The 20893-nt window shown below is 33.9% G+C and overlaps 1 protein-coding gene across 2 annotated transcripts; it reads right to left on the reverse strand.

The window, feature by feature from the left end:
* Window positions 1-51: 51 nt before the first annotated feature.
* Window positions 52-3382, reverse strand: LOC139997827 (MAPK regulated corepressor interacting protein 2). 2 transcript variants are annotated; one of them, XM_072021824.1, is made up of 4 exons: window positions 3137-3382; window positions 2021-2127; window positions 1812-1937; window positions 52-1721 (listed from the first exon to the last, which is right to left on the reverse strand). In XM_072021824.1, the coding sequence occupies exons 1-4, from the start codon at window positions 3139-3141 to the stop codon at window positions 1645-1647; spliced, it is 315 nt and encodes a 104-aa protein (XP_071877925.1). In that variant the 5' UTR covers window positions 3142-3382; the 3' UTR covers window positions 52-1644. The 2 variants fall into 2 exon arrangements, with proteins under 2 accessions (XP_071877925.1, XP_071877924.1); XM_072021823.1 differs by lacking the exon at window positions 3137-3382 and adding an exon at window positions 2475-2671.
* Between the last annotated feature and the right edge of the window lie 17511 nt (window positions 3383-20893).

Genomic DNA, 20893 nt, shown 5'->3' on the forward strand with positions numbered 1-20893 from the left:
TAAATTCGACTAACACACTGAAGTCATAAAAGTAAAAACTAAAACACTGAATTGTTTATACTTATACTATATTTCGTACAATACAATTGAAAAAACGTACATCAATTTCGTCGGAGCAATTGGTACAAAATTTCAATTTGATTCTTCAATTAAATATAGATGCTTAATAGTGAGAAACGTGCGATAGAAAGAAGTCTGTGTAATTTGGAACGAATCGTTAAGACCTTAAAACTCAACGCATTAAATCAAGTTGAGACGATGATCGATAAGGACTCGCATTTGCTTGGAAATAACGAGATATTAAACTATATAAAGGCATTGACTCAATAGTACTATGCATAGCGACTTCTACTTTTCTTTCAAGTGCACGAATCTCTAATATTATAACGATCTTTGTAACATTGTAACAGTATCGAACTAGATTCCTCATTATAATTATAATAATACTTTTCCTATTCAATTATACATAAAAAAATACCACTAGAAGTAATTGGTAAAGATGTCCACAAGTTTAGAAAAACTTTAATTGTTATGGTTGCTTATTGTTAAAAATGTTACGAGTTGAATCTTACATATTATAATATATATCTATACACGCATAGATGTACATTACATATACATACATACATAATAAATGTACATAATTGCATCGATTTAATTGTATTTAAAATCGTAATAATTATCACATTATTTTGAGTACGAATTAAATACTTGAGTATGAATTTGTTTTCGTCTTCAATATTGGTGCACTTTACTACGTCCTCGTACGTGAATAAACTTTCTTTTAGAGAATCTCAAAACATTATCCTGCTTACTTTTTTTTTTTTTTTTTACATTAAGGTGCGATTTCATTACACGTTTGTAAATAGAAAAATTTATTAAAAAGTGTGAAATGCAATTCGTGGAAAAATACATATATGCAATATATGCATAAGCCTTAAAAGGTAGCCCAACTTCCCTTCTCATACATTTCCTTCGATCGAAATCTATAGAATTTATATATAACTCATGTGCTCTTGATTCAGCATTCTATATGTAAGTTTTTAATTACAAAGATGGAAAGACGAATTACTCTAAAGTTTTCATTATGTAATAATGAAAATTTGATTTATAATATAAACTTACAGTTATATGTTTGCCTTATGTTGGCAAGTAAAATAAATAATTTTAGCATGCACTGTATTTCTGAGTTATTCATCACGCTGAATCTCAAATCTTACAAAGACATTTTTAGAAACAGCTTAATTGCAATTTTTTATGTAAAATACTTTTAAAAACACGACGAGTAAAAAGGTCCAGGAAAAGGCGATATTAACGATATTAAAATATGATAAAAGATTAGAGGAATGTCATATTCATACTAATATGTATGTTTCCATAACCCTGCTCTTTCCCTTTCTCTTTCTTTCATTTTTATCTTTGATTATTTGCTAATATTCTATTTTTGTTATCAAAAAGATTCAAAATTGATTGCTAGATACTTATTTATACCTATACTACTCTCTTCGTGTCACTTATCTTTGAGTATATAGTAAATCCTTTCTAGAAATGGAAAAATTTTCTCCGGCAGCTCTGAATTTATTCTTTCTGTTTCTTATGTCTATTTGAGAATGTTCGATTATAATCAATATGTCGAGCCTGGCACTAGGAATTTGCATTTCTAGTAATACTTTGAACAACACGTTGTCCCCACCAGGCTTCAAGGTTAAATGGCTCAAAATCTACGATGACAGATAAAACATTAATTAGGTTAAATTAACATACGAAGAGAACAGATGAAAACTGACATATGCAACAAGACTACGACTTACCTTTGAGTTGGGGATTTGGTTCTCGTTCTTGATAATATGTGACAGATGCTCCATTTCTATAATTAGAAGAATTACTGTGCGGTTGATTGTGGCACATATCTAATTCTCTCGATACTGTATTCCATGCTGTAAACAGAAATTAAAAAAAATCTTAATAATAAACAAAATTTATTTACAAGTATTAAGGAAAAGTAATGTATGATACTTACAATCATAAATGTATTTAATTAAATCAAAATGTTGTGCTACAGTTTCAGACTGATGTCTGGATGGGATCGAGGATGGTCTTTTCCCATTCATCGTCATTTGTCTACCACTATAAAACAATATTTTGTTAAAGTCACTGAAACAATATTATTTAAAATATAAATATAATTAATATACAAAGCACAATCAGCACATTAACAGCAAAGACTGATACTGAACTACCGTATTACGTTTACTAGATATATTCTATTTTAAAAGCTTTAACGATTTTGTGTGCAATTAAAATAAATACAACTACGAAATATAAAGCGATGAATGCATTGGTATTTCGTGGAATTTACAAAACTTGATAGGATAAATAAAAACATACGTATAAAATATTTAAACATAAAAATCAACTGAGAAATATTAGAATTTATTGACATCTGTTATAATAATACTTGAACTATAGAATACCTCTTCGTGTAATGAAGGGACGCCATTTTATTATAACGCAACTCAAAATATAACCTTTTACTTCACATAATAATATTTCAATTAATATCTATCGCACAAAATACAATACAAGAATCTGTAATCTAAACTTCACAAGAGGAAAGAAACATTCGATAAGATTAGAATAATTAATCATCTATCAGTTCATAATATATAAGCGTCTATGTTTGTCATAGAAGCCACGTATACATATATTTAGGACTCCTTATACATATTTCTAACGTCTCTATCAAAATTTCTAATACAGGAAGCAATGAAAAATTATTGTAAAAAGACTGGGATTAACAGACGATTAACGATATATTTAACGCGTCAGGAAAGATACGCGATAATTAATAATACGAAGCCTACTTTCGAAAAGAAAACGTAGGGAAAATGGCGACTCTTGTATGACAGTTACTATTATGTTTTCTGATTCCCGCCTGTTTCTCCTTCTATCTATTTAACACTGTTCCGTTCACGACTTTCACGGCAATTGAACGATTGGCGATTTGCCAAAAATAAATAAGATTACCCAGGTAGACAGATGGAAATTGGAAATCATGTATAAAAATTACAATGAGATGTAGAGAACAAAAACGTAGAGATACGGGAATAAAGAAAATCGCTTTTACGATAAATACCTCATTTTGTCCGTTCGATGGTGAATTTCTGTACGAGCAAAAATTCGTGGACAATTACGTTTATTTGATGAAATTCTCTGATCACCACTTACGAACAAAACTATAAATATGTAATACACGTATATAAACAAGCGAAAAGCTGTAACGAGAAAGAGCGGTTGTTTCTCGTAACAGCTGCGTGAAGCTTTCTCTGAAAACTGTCAACAATGACGAGTTGAGCGTTCGACTCGGACGGTAAAATAGAATGTGAAGTCGGTGGCGACAATTCAGCAGTATAAAGATAGCCGCTGTTGAAGAATACAGCCACGAGGTAGCGGTACTGTAGCGTTTCTCCACGCCATCTTTGAATTGTGCTTTTTGAATCGTGGAACGAACATGTAACAATAATTTCTGTTTGTATGTGATTTGAAAATCAGTATTAAATTGGAAGATGTGACGACTTCAACAAATTCGATGCCATCTTTCGGCTGATGTGATCTTTTTGGTAAATGATTTGCAATTATGTTTTATTTTGATTTATCTAATCTTATGATATTACGATAAGATTGTAAATAAGATCTATGTTCGTCAATGATTTTGATATGCTCTCTACGATTTGGAGCGTTCAGTCGAAGAATTGTATGAAATACTTTTAGATTAACTGAAATATTAACAAATTCGTGACAATCAAATATGTATTTAAGTTTAAATAATCATATTTAAACATGCAGTCAATCATCAAAACTTCTAAATCCTGCAACTCACTGATTATGGTTATGTTGGTCACTAGAACACACGATCAAGACATTGTGTGTTTCCACTGTTTTATTTTTTCTGCTTAGATTAGGCATCCTGAGGATATTTAAAACTGATATGATAAAAGGCCATAGTTACATCAAAATCGAAATAATTTTTTATGTTTTTTCATTTTTAATTTATTCAATTTGATCCCTCTAAAACTTGTTGCAAGTAAAATCTTTGATTTCTTTAAAATCAATATTTCGTATGATATAAAGTTTCTTATGTTGCACATTATTTACCATAATAGCCATGTATTATACATAGAAAGAACCATTCACATGTATAGTTTCCTATTTGTCAAAGTTTTCGATCTAATAGAATTTAAACGGAAAGTAGAGAGATAACATAAGTATATTATTTCCCTTCGTATGCAGTAAAACTCTTATAAAATTGCACGTTCGCGGGAATATGTGTTTTCATGTTTCATTTACTACAACGATGCACTTGAAGATAGACATTCGCGATATTGTCGTTCGTCACAACTCACGTTCACAATTTTGTAGTCACGAAAATACCGACTTCACGATAAGTTTTATACTTAATAATACGTTCCTTTGAAACTATCGAATTCAAATTTTCGAATTCAAAAATTTGCATTTTAAATAACGCAATCTGATGTAAAATGCACGTATGAACGACCACTGTGCGTGTATCTATCTAAAGGGTAACCTACAAAAAGTTAGAAAATTATTTCTTTACAAAAAGTGGGCAAAAAATAAAACATGTTATTTCGTTAAATTGTAGAATGAAGCATTTAAAAGGAAAAATATTAATTTTACAATTACATCCAAAATGTTACCAATCAAAGCTGTGTAATTTGAAGGGTAGAGATACAACATAAAAATTAATTTTATGGAAGACACTCTCTTTTCTTTGAACGATACCTTTTTTAATTGGAATTGGAATTACACACTTTTTTTGTGATCTTGTTAGGAATAAAAAAATCGATAACCTAACCAATACATTTTGCTCGCTCTACCGTAGAATTGGATGTAGTTTCAATATACAGTACATAAAGGCAGCTACATTGCCTGTTTTAACATAGCATTATCATATATCTTTTTACAGCAATATATTTTTTTACTTCAAACCTTCATCAGTACACTAGGGATTTTTATGCAAATTCGTATTTTTAATAATATGACTAAAAAAGATAGAACCTCGATAGAAAATTGTTTTCATCTATCAAGTGTTGTAAAAAAACACTACACCTACCTTGGTTGTTTTACATATTTTTTCATATTATGCGAATTCTGTGCAATCTTGCAGTTTCAAATTTCCTATCAATGCATAAAAATCCACAGTCAACTCATCGCAAAAGATGGGTACATTGACAGAATGTTTAATAAACAAACAACTAGTCAAAACTTTTTGGAAAACGCCCGAAGAAACGTGTTCCGAATTATTCAGTATTTATGCAGAAAGTTCAATTCTTTCATATATTTCGAGTAAATTGTTTCAATAAACTCACTAGATTTTTCATTTAAATATCTGAAACAAAATAAAATTAAATTAAATATTTGAAACGAATACTTCGCGAAACCCGAGTGGCACCTAAAGCATTTTAGACATTTATCTGAAACGCTCGTACTAGTAACGCCATTATCTCGGACATTATTCGTTAAAATATACGATAGCGTGTCGGGTTATATTTGACAATACTATAACGTGGCCTCAATATATCCACATATCGCTGGCACCATCGCCACGACTTCAGTCGGTTGGGTTTCACTTTCAGTTAACCAAAGGCCTACTAGTCTATTTCTGCAATCCCGACGTTCAATACGATTTCAAAGGATCCTTGTCACCCTTTGTGATTCCATCGTAGGAGATAGCAAAACTATGCGCTACCCGTCTTAAATGACAGTGATCAGATATATCAATTTGATTAATACAGGGATAGCGTTAACTCCGAGCATCAACTCATTATACGAATTTCACGTTCAAGTAATGATCGAAGAGTCATATACGTACGTGCATAAACTGTAAAAAACGTGAGCTCTACATTGGACATGAATAATTTTAATTATTGGAGAATCTTCTGCGGACTGAATGGAACTTTTATTAAAAATTTGGTCTACACGTTTATATCAAAACTACGATGGAAAAGGAAGGAAAAATGTCAGCCTATAACGAAGGAAGTGTGATATTGTTCGTTTGGTATATTTGTATCTAGTTACATAAACGAATAAATATTCGTAATATAATATTACATAACAATTTTCCTTCGGATCCTTAACTTAAGTTTGTTTCTCTAGCGATTAATTATTGGTATAACCCATAGCTGGTCTGTGATATAATCATTTCCTTTGAATCTGATGTCGTTAGTTATTTTCTCGAATATGTATATTTCGCGAGAGTTAGTCGTTCAGAAGATATTTGTCCAAAGCAGAAATTTTCTACTTTGTAACAGGAAATCCATCCCTCTCAAAGGGTTTTACCTAAAGATAGTTGGTAGAAACTGTCTCTTTATCGAGAGTATCCAATCTGTCTCACGTTGACACAAGCAACGTGGAAGCTTGTCAATTAAATCGAAGCGTCACGCTGTTGCGAATTAATTACGTACGACGAGAAGAAAAACTAGGCTTTACGATCGTATTACGACAATTTTAAAAGAACCAAACGATTTTGAGACACACTGTGGTTAGTAATAGTAGTAGTAATCTTCTACTTGTTGATTGAAACTAAATCGAGGTTATATCTTAAACTTGTAGATACTCATATTTCCAAATACTTACATTTAATTTAATTATATTTGTCTTTGAATTGTGAATTTTTGTTTGCAATCATGACGAAGAAAATTCAGCGAGGAAACTTCAAGAATTCATCAGATCGCAATGTTTTACAACTCATTGTTACTGAAGAAAGCAAGCAAACGAGTTCAATCCATTTGAAGAAAAATTCAATTAGAAGTCTAACCAAAATCGAAACTTGTACGTACAACACGTGAATCGATTTCGAAATACGTGCTACATTAATCATAATAACTCAATAGTATAGTTAAATGAAAGTTTTATTCGATGGTTGCCACAGAACTAGATACTAAATCTTCTTTATCTCCCATATGGGACGTTGAAACCCGATCGAAATGGCAAATCGATGTTCTTTTGGGGAATTGCACTGGCCGAAAGGGACGTATCTAATGCGTATCGTCGAGGACATAAATAGCAAGAAAAACCACATCAACGGCAAGCTCACATGATCCTCGAAGACAATGATCCTAACAGGCTCAAGTAGTATTGGCTCGATGTTATTGTGTAGCGCTACAAGAGGCAGTTGACCTAAATGGACCATAACTGGTGTGCGCGCGCGCACGCATGTGTGTCAATATACAGGCTCATTTCCGGATATTTGAAAATCGATTACATCAGTAAACTATAATAAAGTATACCGGTTGCACAGCGTCACTGAAATGAAACGAGATTTTGATACAGTAAATTATATCATTGGAGAATATATGAGATTATTGCCACACGGAAACGATGATTGAAATATTACGATACTCTCGTTCAATATCTCTGAATTTGTTATTTGGAAACCATCGAATAAAACTTTTAATATAGCTTGGTATGCGTTGTATTTAATAAATTTTATCGATACAAGATTACGTATCTTTCTGTAAATTCCTGCTTTTTTTTTAGATACATATATTATATTTTTATTAGCAATCAGAATATGATGTACTCTATTGGCTGATGTGGAGCTTCCAGAAGCTGCTACTCTAAATCTCGTGACAACGACTCCTCCAATGGCAAGTCCTTTTACTACAGATAAAAATGAAAAAGTGTTCGTTCTTTGATATTTTACGAACTTGAAACATGTGCCCAATGTATGAAACTACATAAAGTTGTACGGTTCGTTTTAGTCAATGATTGTTATATCTACCGGTGGAATAGAGATTATGCGATTCATACCAAGATCCAGACCCTTATTGTTGAGACCAACTGATAACAGGATGATTTAATAGTCTTATTGCGAGAGGAAGCAGCATTAGAAATTCTATTAGTTCGACAGAACTTCATTCGTTGAGAATAACTTGGTGATACGCCACGTTGTCACAAACGTTGGAAAGCGGTATTGTATCGTCAAATTGAACGCAATTGCGCGTGATAGAAACTTGATACTAATTTTCACGCATAGGAAGGATGAAAATCTCATATATGTCATTTTTCATATTCGTTACAAATTGCAACAGATTAAACTATGTGTATCTACTTCGTTGGAATCTTGTTTCAAAAATTTCAATTGTATTTATGTTTTTTAAAGTATCAAATCTGTCCAACGTAATCAGGATTAATTATAAATTTCGCATAATCGCCGTGTGCGTACGTTCTCTGATAATAGCAGCGTACTTAGAATAATTATAGCTCGTTTATGAAGCTAATTCACCTCATAAACTATGGCTATAATCGTGTTTCGTATAATTTGGCACGTTAAAAAGATCAACGTACATAATTGATTTTCAAGCACGATATCGACTTGGATTACGTGGCTATATACATGTATTTCTTAATTTATCTTTCCATTATAGGGTAATATAATAAGTTATTATGTAGTTATAATAATCTCCATCATCGATCATCGTAAGTGGTCGCTTTATGCGATAGAAATATCCGTAGACCGTGTCAAACTGTTCGTTACAATGATTTCGTAGTTCTAGCTGGTGATAGCGGTTTGCGGTTCCTTTTGCCCAAAATAATTTGTCGTGGATTACCTTCGTTCGATCCGTTCGGTCACGTATGACCGAAATTGACGTAACGTAACTTGAAACGTCAGTGAAACTTTATCGACACTTCAGGACGTTCAAGCTCTTGTTTCAAAATCACGATTAAAACAAAAACGGTAATCTCATTTCGTCTTATCGGGTGAAGAATATCTGAATGATAATTAGGATTATTAAAAAGGTTGAAACTTTTTCGAAAAGAGATAATTAAATTTTTTAAGTAAACGAACGCGACTTTTGAAAAATAATTTTCTTTCAAAGCGTGTACTTGTGTCGTCGCATATTGGTGAAAGGATCGTTCGAATGTTTTTAGAAAACGAAGATATATCCTCGAGACATTTTACAAATTCTGATGTAGTACGCCAGGAAATTTGTTATTCTACATTAAAGTTCTGTTTATACGTACAGAGGGTAACATGTTATGATTGTTGAATTATTATCCGAGCCAGCTTGAAATGGCCCGAATAGTTTCTTGTTACGTAACATTTGCGAATCTCTATGTTCTCAGTTTACGTATTATTTCACGCATTCTATCGTAATTTAAGTAATTAGAAGTTGCCAGACTATTCTTATGATTAATATTAATAACCAATTAATAGACCATATTCTAAAATATAATGGTACGAAGATTTTAAATAGGAAGCATTCGTCTTCTCGATTGATAGAAAAGAGATATGATAGTTAGAACGTTCTGAAACACTGCTTAATTCCTAAATATCTTCTTATATCATCTATTAATTACAAGATATTTACGTTAATTTCTAACAATGGTCTATAATTTGGGGATATTTGCACATGCGTGGCTGTGGAATTGTGGTCATGGCACAGGAAATTAGTTATAGAACGGATTATTACATTATTGTGTAATTGCATAACAGTACTGTGTCAACATCTAAGTACAAATCTATACACAATATTGCTCGATAATGCTGAAACGAAATTACATAGCCATAAATAAAATTATTTTCGTATCTATCAGTACATACCATAGACATGTAGATCCAAATTATTTGACTAACATTTGATAAGTGAACGTGAAAGTCGTCACGTGTTGCGCACGCACACGCAGACTATGAATACTTTCACGAAATCAAACAAACGCGCATCCATTGTGACAACATGCGCGCGAACATCGATTTTCGATACGCGATACTCGATACACATTCCACCCTTAACATCTTCCCGATCTGTCCCTTTTTCACTCTCCGCTTTTCACCCTTTATTTTTCTCCGTTTTCTATCCGTATTCTCCGCGGCCTTGCATTGTTTCCTTCTTTCTGCATCGCCTCCGTTCACATCACTTGTTCTTCGTTCTAAATTCACCGGCCGAAAGAAGAGCAAACACGCGCGTTCACGTTATTCCGCGGTAGCCAATAATAATCTTCGTTGTTTCATCCTCTTCGCGACATGAAAAAGGCACGACATGCACAAATATTATGAACAACGCGTATCTGTTTTGCATTTTATGGCTTATCGCGTACTTCCATGTTCGCCGAAGGAACAGCTGATTTGTTCTTTTTCTTTCCTTTCTTTGTTACCACAGCACTGCGTAGGATTTCTAAGGAAAAGTTGCTGGCTTAGATCTTGACTGGTGTTTGTTAATATAAGAAAGAAAAGAGGTATTGTCACGCAAAAACAGCCGGTAATGTTCACGGTGGAGAGAAATGATATGTCGCGTTATTTTTATTGTTCTACTTGTCTCTTTGTTGAAACGACGCATTCACTTCGTTCAATTAAATTGGTCGTTGATGTTAATATATTGCATATGTATATTTTAGGCGGAAAGATTCATTGGCTGCCTGTCTTGCATTTCATCATTTTCTTGTTCGTTTCCTTAATATTCTTGTATTTGTCGTGTCTTTTTAGTATGAAGGCATCTAGTCTTTTTGAAAGGTCAGCTACTCGGAAGTCTAAGGCTTTTAAGGTTAATTAATGCCAAGGTAATGTGAAAGCAAGTAATGCGAAAGAGGAGCGAATTTCATTAACGTTCTTGATCTTTGAACGAAACCGCATCGAACGTTTCCCAGCTTAAAAATCTAATTCATTGAAACAGAAAATAAGGGAGAGCTTTTTAACTGAATTAAGAGTTTCTCCATCTGTACGTTGCTTTTGGAAGTTTTTGCGAATCAAATTTGTTAATAGAGTACAGTTTCATTATTTCATTTCATTTTGTATCGAAACAAACTTTCCTGTAAGGGGCATCTTCTTGAGTGGAATCTTATTTACGAATGTACTCTTTAAGATTGTACGTGTACGTATATACTTTGAATTTCTGCTAGTTTGTCTACTACTTATCGCTACAGAATGAAGATATTCAAATATTCTTCAAGCGTAATCTTTCCAATTTTTAAACATTAATTTTGCCTCTAAGTGTTTTGTAATATAATAGAATTTTATTTGATAAACTTTAGTTTGTTAATTAATAATGCACGACGTAAAAGAACAGATAAGTTTGTTAACGCAGCAAAACGCGATCTTTTTGCCCGAGTTTGTTACGAAATCAGGCTGAAGACAATGCAAACCCACTCCTTTGAAAAGTATTTTTTTTTTTTTTTTTGTCCGCCAGGAGCTATTCTTCTTCGTGAAATACACCAAAGAGTTAATACTGTTTGTTTCGAAAGAAATAACTGATTCGGCCTGAGGAATGTTCGATCGGTTAATAAATCACAGCCCTTCGAATGGAAAATGATACGCCGCGACTGAAGGGGAAATGCAAAGAACGGTAGTCTTGAAAAGAAACCTTTTGCTATGGCGAAATATTTTTACTATTTTTCCCTTGGTGCCTCTTTGAATGTCAGATTTCCATCGGTGCAGAAGATGAGGAAAAAAGACACCGAAATATTTCTTCCGGTCAGCAAACCCGATGGTTGAAAAGATTTTCGATAGCCAGACTATCGGAAATTTTGTAGCGAAATATTCAAGTTGTTACATTTTCCAGAGCGAAACGCTAAAACGAACCATCGTCGATCGTAATTATCACACCAACGTATACATTTCGATTTCTCTAAAGAAAAGTAATATAAATTACACGAAATAATTAATTTACAGAATAATCGTGTTGTTCTTATACAAAAAGTTTGATAATTTTTTAAACACTCTTTTTTATAGTATTCAAAATCGTTATATAAGAATATAGTTACTATAACAATGGTAAGAACAATAACGAACTGAAAAAAAATGTGGAATTGTACGTTTGCACGTGATTTTTATGACGCTTTTTGCTATTATACAATATATATAGTTTAAAATATTCGAATTTTTCGAGTATAATATATTAAAATTCTATAAATTTTAGTACTAGGAAGTACGAAAATAATTAATCATTTCTGTCTTCGATAATATTAGTTTTATAGTCTACTCGGTCGTTCGATCGAAATTAATGACTGCTTGACGTCAACGAATTTTCTTCGTCAAAACAACGTATCAGAAATAAATGCTTTGTACACGTTTCTAATTTTATAACGTTCAACTTTTACTACTTAAATCAAATTCTTTTTACTGTTCCATTCCTACGTGCTATGAAAACATTTCTTTAATTCTGTGAATTCTCTGTGAATGTTCCTGCGAAGAGAAATGACTAATTCAACTACAACGTGCTTTAAAAATTATTATTTTGCCTGTTTTCCATTTTATTCACGTAGATCTAAGAAAATTATTTCAACGAATTTTATAACTGTATTATCAACTTGCGTGACATTGTAAAAAATTATAAGAAAATATTCACGAAGGGTTGTGACGAACAGCATTTACTGTAATATAGGAGGACACGCAGTGCGTGTGCACCGATACTTATACCGGGAGAACTAATTATAGCTGTTCATTTCCATAATTAGAACAGACAGCGGTGTAAATATTGCATTAGGGATGATACGGTGCTGGTACTTATCGATTAACGGAGAAATTTAGTCATGAATACAAGGACGGGGATTTAATAACTCTTGCACTTAGATACTTGTGTATCCACAAGCACAAATCACGCTATTTCTTTCATTCTAATTATCACACGGTCATTGAATAATTTTTATATATCTCAACAGAGTCCACGCAATTTTTAACATTCCTATTTCTATAGATATTTTAAAGAAACGTAAGAAGTAGACGTTAAAAAATAAGTAAGATTTATATAAAATATTCAATTTTCAATTACGTACTTGTTTTTTTTTTAAACGATTAAAGATAAAATTAAATTGCAACTTGTAAATCCTTGGACGTCTAAGGCTAACTCAAACGATTTGCGTCATTTGTTTCATTAGTAGCTGCAACCATCGACAAACCTGTATCACTTATCCTTTTTAAAAAACAGGCGAATCTTTTTGGCAGAAATCGACCAGAATTTATCAATTCCCGATCGTCTCGATCCTCTGATATTTTTCACCGCAGAAGTTCGATTGCTAGACGTAATCTGAAAGTGCTTTAGTAAGTGTTCCGTGAATAGCCATTGACATTTATGATGAATTGTTTTACGTATCTTATCGTTCGGACATCGGGTCAAATCATTTAAGAACTATCTAGACTGTTGAACGATAAGCGTGTATCACCAGGGGATCGAAACGAGTGGGAGTGGCATTTTCCGCGGCAAAAAGAGGTTATTCGTGTCGAGGGTAAACGAGAGGATGAAAAAGGGTTCTCCGTGTCGCGATTAAATCGCAGGGACCTCGAGAAAGATCTCGGAACTGCTCATTGATGAGTCAAAGTCGAGCACATAGAAATGTCGGTCAGAAAGGATTATGTTACTTTCTCTCTCTTTCTCTCTCTCTGGTTTCCTTTCTTTCTTTTATTAGTGCAAAAGCAACCCTTTTTTGTATTCATACAGTAGAGCAATCACGGTCGAAGTCTTTTCTGTGGTGTCTGCCACGTAAGTACGTACGTGTAGCCACAAAATTTATTCGGATTTCATGCAGACATTTCCTACATTCGTGTACGCGCGAACGTATGCTGACACGAAAATTACGCGGAAAGAGGGTCGTAGTACAGAGATTGTTGCAGTTAGACAAACACGCGCGCTGGACGCAACGGGTGGTTAAGTAATGCAGGCGAGAAGGGATTATTTTCAATTTGAGGCGAATGGGTCGAAATAGATGATGAAATATAGTTCCAGGAAAACAATTTTCCGTAATAAATTATTGACCTCGTTGCAGTTTAGTTACGAAATGTGTCTATGGAGTCCATCGAAGAACATAATTTCTTAGCTGCGTAGTTTCACTTACGGGTCGAGGGACGCGTGAATTTATAAAGATAAATTACAACGTAAATTCTAAAAATTCTAATTTTATATAATTTCTATTTTTGCATTTACTATATAAACAGAGAAAAGCTAATTTAATTACTATCTAATATTCTATAACGTTTACAAATTTTTTAAATTTAAATAATATTTAAATATACAATGAGTAAGTAACAATATAAAACGTCCCTTTAGAATTTAAGAGGGTTCGAGAAATAAACACAAGTTCACAAAATAAAATGTTATACCAAGAAGTTAGGCTAACCGTGACACGTTGCCGTGCAACTTTCCTTAAGTAGATCGGAGACTAGTACGGAGACTATGTAGCCTTGTTCTGTATATGCAAATTTTTAGCAACTACGTGACTGGATAAGTTTGCGATCCGTGTTTATCCCCGTATCTTCGAGATCGTACGTTTCTCTTTGAACCGACTCTGCTAGTTTATCATCGACTGTAATTCTAGAGATTTTCAAGCACTTTCCACGCCAAATACGTCGTTCAGAAATAATTCACGTCCATGATATTATATCGATATATCCATAGCATATTCACAGCAGATAATACCGACTATATTCTGTTTAATTTCATTTTTTCCTTTGTGGTAGAATAATAATAATATCACTGGTAATAATAACTAGGTATTTCGAACAGCAGAGAATACGCAGCGATGCAAGACATTGTATCCTGTAGACATTGTAGCTTTAGTTTCACTGGTGTTAATAACTCATTTAGCTTTAGTATCCATAGTCAATTCACGCGACCAGTATCTCGTTAATTAATCTTCAATCCTATGCTATTAAAAAGGGAGTCTCGAACGAACTGCGACGAGGAGATACATACGATATATAATTAATTTCCGATACTTTTGAGAAAAAAGCCGTAAAATTTATCTATGTACATTATCTGAATAAAAAAAGTGAATACGTAATGTGTAATTAAAAGTTATATTGAACAAGAAGCAACTCGTTGAAAAACATTCGTGCGACGTGAGATTTCTAGAAAAGCTATATCGCTAGAAAAAATTGAGCAGACGAAGTTATTTGACAAACTCCGTTTCAAAATCTCAAGGTTCAAATCACAAGGCTCGAAGATTATAACAAAATAATATCAGAACAAAACAACTGTCCTACTGCGTTCGAATATGATTAAGAAGTAGGACACCGTGATTACGATAATTTTAAGCTAGCCATCTCGGATTCTACGAAGTTTCTAAGAAGATTCTAGAAGTAGGAGCCGAAAGATAGGAGATAGTTTGAATTTTGTACAAGTCCGTAAAGCTTGCTATTATTTAAAGAACCCACTGAGAGGAACTCCGAGGCAGCCAGAAACCCATTTAGATTCAGCCAATACTCAGACCTAACTAGGATACCTCAGGTTTGTGCTATTATGCCATATTATGCTAACCACAGACACGAGGGAGTCGACCGGATGAATTTAGATACAGAGGAACTGACGTAGAGGCAGCGAGAATTTGGAAGACCGAGGTGAGGATGGACGGAAATCGACAAAACTCGTTAGAGATCAAGATTCAATAAATTTGACTAAGGACAGTGAGAACTCGAGTAACGCTGTTAGAAGCTGTCAGAACTATGGGAATCTGAGTGGAAACGATAAGATTCAACGATCCATGTTGAAGTGTAGAGAACTCGAAGGATCTGGATAGAGAACTGGCTAAAGAACCGGATAAAGAATCGAGTAGACGTAATGAGAACTCGCTAAAGATGGCTACTGGAAGTCTGAGCGAAAATGACGTTTCATATTGATATATCAGTCGCGATACTCCTCCAGGGTGTTGTTCTACCGCTGATGTAGGAGAACGTAGCTTAAAGTTCGTTAGAAATTGAATTCAATCTAAGTTGAGGGCAATCTGATCACTGAATCAACAATACGCTATTATGACGCTGCGATAATAAGTCTCTGAAGCGAATATCCGCGGAATTGAGACTGTTTCATGTTTGAAAAATAATAAAATCACACACAAGTTTATCGTAAAACAATTCGATTATATGTCGGAAATTGAAATTGGTTTTAATCTCACGTTTTCCTATTTTATGGTTAATTCTTTCTATAAAATGAACAAAAATCGGTATTGTTTGAAATAATGAAAAATTGGTTTATTATTTTTTTTTTTTTTTTATCAATATTTCAATTTGTACGCTTGTACAACGTAGTTATTTAATATTACTAGCATGTAGCACGTATGTAGAAAAGTTAATAGTTCAGGTACATAGCACTATTCTCCTGGAATACTTGAAAATTGTAGAAAATCAATGTAAAGAGAAACGATGCATTAAGATATAGAAATTCGCAGAAGCCAAAGTTACTTCGAAGTTGGTTCTCCTTCTGTTCCTTTCCGCTTTGATTAACTGGCTTATCGAGCCATCTGCTGTCTTAAAGTGAATAAATTCTGATAAAACGCGCTGGCGATCCCGAAAGCGGGCAGAAACTGTGCGATAAGGTCTATTGAACGTGTCAACGAAACTTTCGTGTACACAGCCAGAAGGTGTATTCAAAAGATTTGTCACCATAGTAACCATATTGTAACATACGTATATATTATCGATATTCTCCTGGAAAATTATTCGATCTTGATACTGATTTTTAACAATTCTGGGAATTCTATTGAAAATTACGATTCTCGTGTTGTCCATAATCGATATACGAACATATCTATATACGCATGTAAGTTTATAAAATATAAAAATGATTTTTTAATTATAGCTAAAAACCTTTTCCACGATATGACAGAATAATCATAATATTTGCTTTGTCAACTGAAACTTTCATTATCTTCTTAATAAAGAGATATCACATACAGTAATTTACTCAACGAACAAATACTCAATGCTACTTTAAACTTTTTCAATTAATCTTATCCTAAATAAGTACATACTACGCGAAATTGCCTATCATTTCACATGTTACAATATAAATACAGAAGCTCTCGATATACGCAATATGTTACATTTTATTCCACGTTTTTACCACCAGCAGATCAATATTATGTATCACGAGCCACAGAAGAATTAGTAGAAGCTCAACGTGCTGAAATTATTTAACGTGATAGAAATTTAACGAGCCTTATATTCGCAACTGGAGAACGAATATATCGCCCTGTAGCACGGAATTCAGTTCATCCACGAACTAAATCTTTCCCACTTTTGATCTTTCGTTTGGTCTAATCATAATGTACGGATTTTATGATTACGGTTGCTATCGGTGATATCGAGATCAGCGAGCCGAGACGAAATGGACCATCGACGAAGAAGATTGCGGGAATTCCCCGTCTGATTGTCGAAGAGCGGTCGCTACACCTTCATTCAACTTCGCGAGTCGACAATCGTCGTTAATGGCCTGGCATCTCTCGACCTGGAATCTCAGCTCCGACGAGACATTATACAGAGGAAAAATCTTGAACACAGAGCGACGGGAAGAAGGAAGAAGGAAGGAAACGAGTGAGACGTTCGACGAATTTAATCGTGTCACGTTGATCGTACACGTTTCTGCACCGGTGTTTCGTTAGAATTCAACCCATTTTGAACTGTTGAACACGTTTCCGCGTTTTAGATACACGTGGTAGAATAATGTGAATTTTCACCTCATTGTTCTCCCGTGTCCTGTAATACGTACCTTTGAGGCAAAATGCGGTAGGGTTTAAACAGGTGCAAAGGTAAATTCAACGCGTTTGAACCGGCCGGATTTCTGAAGGAACTTTCGTGTCAGAAAAATAAATTCCGCTCTACGACCGACACTTTGATGATTCGCCACGAGGGTCGAATAACTTGTCGAGTGATTCTAAAAGTTTTGAGAGATCCGTGCTAGAAACGATGGACAGGGGTTTCGGTGATATTAAATCGTAGAAAAGAACTATGGAGCTTGGTAGTTTTTATATGTTGTTTTTAAGGAACAGTAAAGTCATCCAATTAGAGCTTTTTGATTGTACGATGATTATATCGTTACGATAATGCAAATGAAAAAATAGAAATATATAGATTGCCGTATGAAATATTTATTGGATAGGGAACAGCTATTCTCGCTGTTATAAGATTTTATCGTTGCAATAGAATTTCATTAAAGAGATTCGAAGTTATTCGTTTTCAAAGGATAGGAAATTGAACATTCGAAATATTCAGTTTCATAAATCTTTGAATTTTAACAAAATACTTGGCCGAATATTTCCTAACAGTTTTTCATCGATACAAACGAAGAATTTCATTACTACAGATCCGAATAATCTCTTAATGATCGTGCAGGATTTGTTGAATTTAATGAAAAATTGTGAGAATCCGTTCTAGAACTCGATGAAATGAAATACATCAAAAAAGATAGTTTATAGATAGAAATTTTATACGTTATATCTTCTCATACGTCATATTTTGCGCGAGAGATGCAACACATGTTGGCCGAGTCAACGTTTGAAATGTTCACGAGACCTGAAACTATTACTGTCTCTGTAACAGATCGTTCGCGTCCTGCTGTTCGTGCGAGTTGACATTTCCGTGGGAAATTGCGTTTGAACGTAACACAAGTCGAAGAAAATGAGACAGAAGATACACGATATCCTAACATAGGAAAATCCAATAATTAAATAATAACAGCAACTTTGTAACTTTGAAAACTTCAAAAATAATATTCGAAACTAAAATGATTTCCATCAAATTTTATTTCTATGTATTTCTATTATTTACATCTATTCGGTTAAGGTATTTTAATTTGTTTAAGAGTTAATGAAATTCGTTGAAAAATTCAATCATAGTCCTTTATTCTTGCACCGCACAGATTTATCATCGAAGCAAAAGTAATGAAACGAAAAGTAATCGTAAATTCTACGATTCGATAAGTTAAGCATAACTGAGAACAAAACAAGAGCTATCGAAACACGGAAACAATAAAGAGGCTTGTTGTTGGAATCTAGACGGTCGTTGAATAAAGATTTCCACTTGTTCCTTGTAACGCCCGCATGCTCGACTACCGTCATCGTTGTTCGCATTTGTAAGATCGTTTGCACGGGAACCAATAGTTTTCATTAACCGGTCGTATTTCTACGTCAGCTCCATTTTCAGAGCAGTGCCGTTAATCGAAGATAAAACAAGTAGGTAATTTATATGAAAAGACCGAGGCGTATATTGTATGACAGCTTTTCATTTCTCCTAACGTTAACTCTCGAATATTACGATAGGATACCATATTTGATTTTTATGTTAGCTGTTTTTAAAGGGTGATAACTTTATGTTAAACCGAGAGTTTGGACTCTCCTACGTAATAATTTAATAGCTAATAATATTAATGAATCGGCAAGCCACAAACTGTGGAATATAAACTTCTCGTTCATAGGCTATTAATTTCTCATTTTACAAGAGATGTTATGTTAATGAAATTATATCGTTTACTTCTGGTTAAGGTACGTATTTTGAGACTGCTAATGGTTAAGGTATATGGTTTCTTAATATATCGAAAAAGAGGTAGCGCGTGGATTTAATATCGCAGGGATAATTTTCTTTAAATCCTCTCTATGTTTTTTCCTTCCTTTTCGCTGGTTCTTTCTTTTTTTCTCTTATCGAGATCGTCACATGGTAAAGGCTCGGACCGCATCGATAACAAATGTGTTCGAACGAATATCACGCTTTGATTGGGAATTTCATTGTGCGCGGCATAAAGCTCGGGACAGAAGCGAAACGAACGCGATATATAATATCAGGAACGGACACGAACGATTTGTGCCAATACGAATGCTATTTGGACGATTGAAAATCGGTGGAAATGCGATCCACGATCCGTCGTAGACCCGCCGTGATTCGGTGCCTTTACCCGGGTTGAATGTGTTCCTAACTACATCAGGTTTTATCTCCAGCTTAGCTTAAAATTTATAGGCTGATTGGTCCGGGAAATTTAATAAATGGCTTGCCTACATTTTATAAACCTCCTTGTCGAGTCAGCAAACTACATTTGCCATGCATTTCTACCAGTCCATTGTGTTTAATTTTTCAATATAATATGGTCGAATTACGTGGAAAATTTTATTCGTACCTATCGATGCTTGAAAGCTATCACTCTGATAAGTATGTTTCTAATAAGCTTAACGATACTCTTGATTAGAGAATAGTTTATAATTATTTTAAAAAGTTTGATACATATAAAATAAGTTTGGAAGAAAAATATAATTAATTTAATACGATTATAAATTTCGTATATGCAACAATTTTTCACTAAACTCCAATATCGTTATTATTAGACAACGAAGCGAAACGAATAAGAGACGTACTTGAATGTATGATAATAGAATAAATAGCATAGAATCTCGAAACATTGGTCGAAGAAACAGAACCAAAGTTCCTCGTAGCATCGACAGCGATCGTCTAGCAAAATGCCAGTGCATCTGCATCAACCATGGTTTACGTAATACGTAAACGAAGTACCCTAACAGTTTCACCAAATACACATTATCCAACTTTCGGTCTTTCTACGTCTTCCCGCGTTACCGCCCTCGTTCCGTCAGCCCCGAATTCCGGTATTGACTGAATCTCATTTGTAAACTTCTTAGGAGCCCAGAATCTATGAAATCCCTGTGGCTTGTCCGGTTTTCCGAATTTGCTTGCTCCACTTTTGTCCTGGTTTCCTTTTCGCTCGAATATAGCAATTCGTATTTCAACAGTTTGCGCATTCGGCATTAAGTCAGTTTTATCAGCCAGAATTAGGTAAAACGCGGTCTTTCGTGATTTTTTGTTATTTCAATAATATTTCCAGAGCAGAGAAGGATATGAATTATTCCGAAGCATTTTACGCGTGAAGAAAGCGAAATGTGCGAATTATTCTAAAGCGTCTTACGCATAAAGAAAAGGAAGGATATGAATTATTCTAAGACATTCCACGCATAAAACAACCAACAAAATTTCCAAAGGTAAAATCTTTCAAAATATCGGGATTTGACCGTGAAACGGCGGGAACAGAGAACGTAATGACACGGATCAAGTGTACGCCGAAGCGATCGAATACACCTTATCAATCTATCACGGATATCGAGAGAAGGACGA

The sequence above is a fragment of the Bombus fervidus genome, chromosome 2 (assembly GCF_041682495.2).
Source record: "Bombus fervidus isolate BK054 chromosome 2, iyBomFerv1, whole genome shotgun sequence".
In the NCBI taxonomy this organism is placed as follows: Eukaryota; Metazoa; Arthropoda; class Insecta; order Hymenoptera; family Apidae; genus Bombus; species Bombus fervidus.

Coding starts and splice junctions, on each gene's coding strand:
- LOC139997827 (XM_072021823.1), bottom strand. CDS start 2,500: ATGGCGTCCCTTCATTACACGAAGAG. Junction 2,128..2,474: donor TCCCTTCATTACACGAAGAG/GTATTCTATAGT, acceptor ATTGTTTTATAG/TGGTAGACAAATGACGATGA. Junction 1,722..1,811: donor ACCAAATCCCCAACTCAAAG/GTAAGTCGTAGT, acceptor CTGTCATCGTAG/ATTTTGAGCCATTTAACCTT.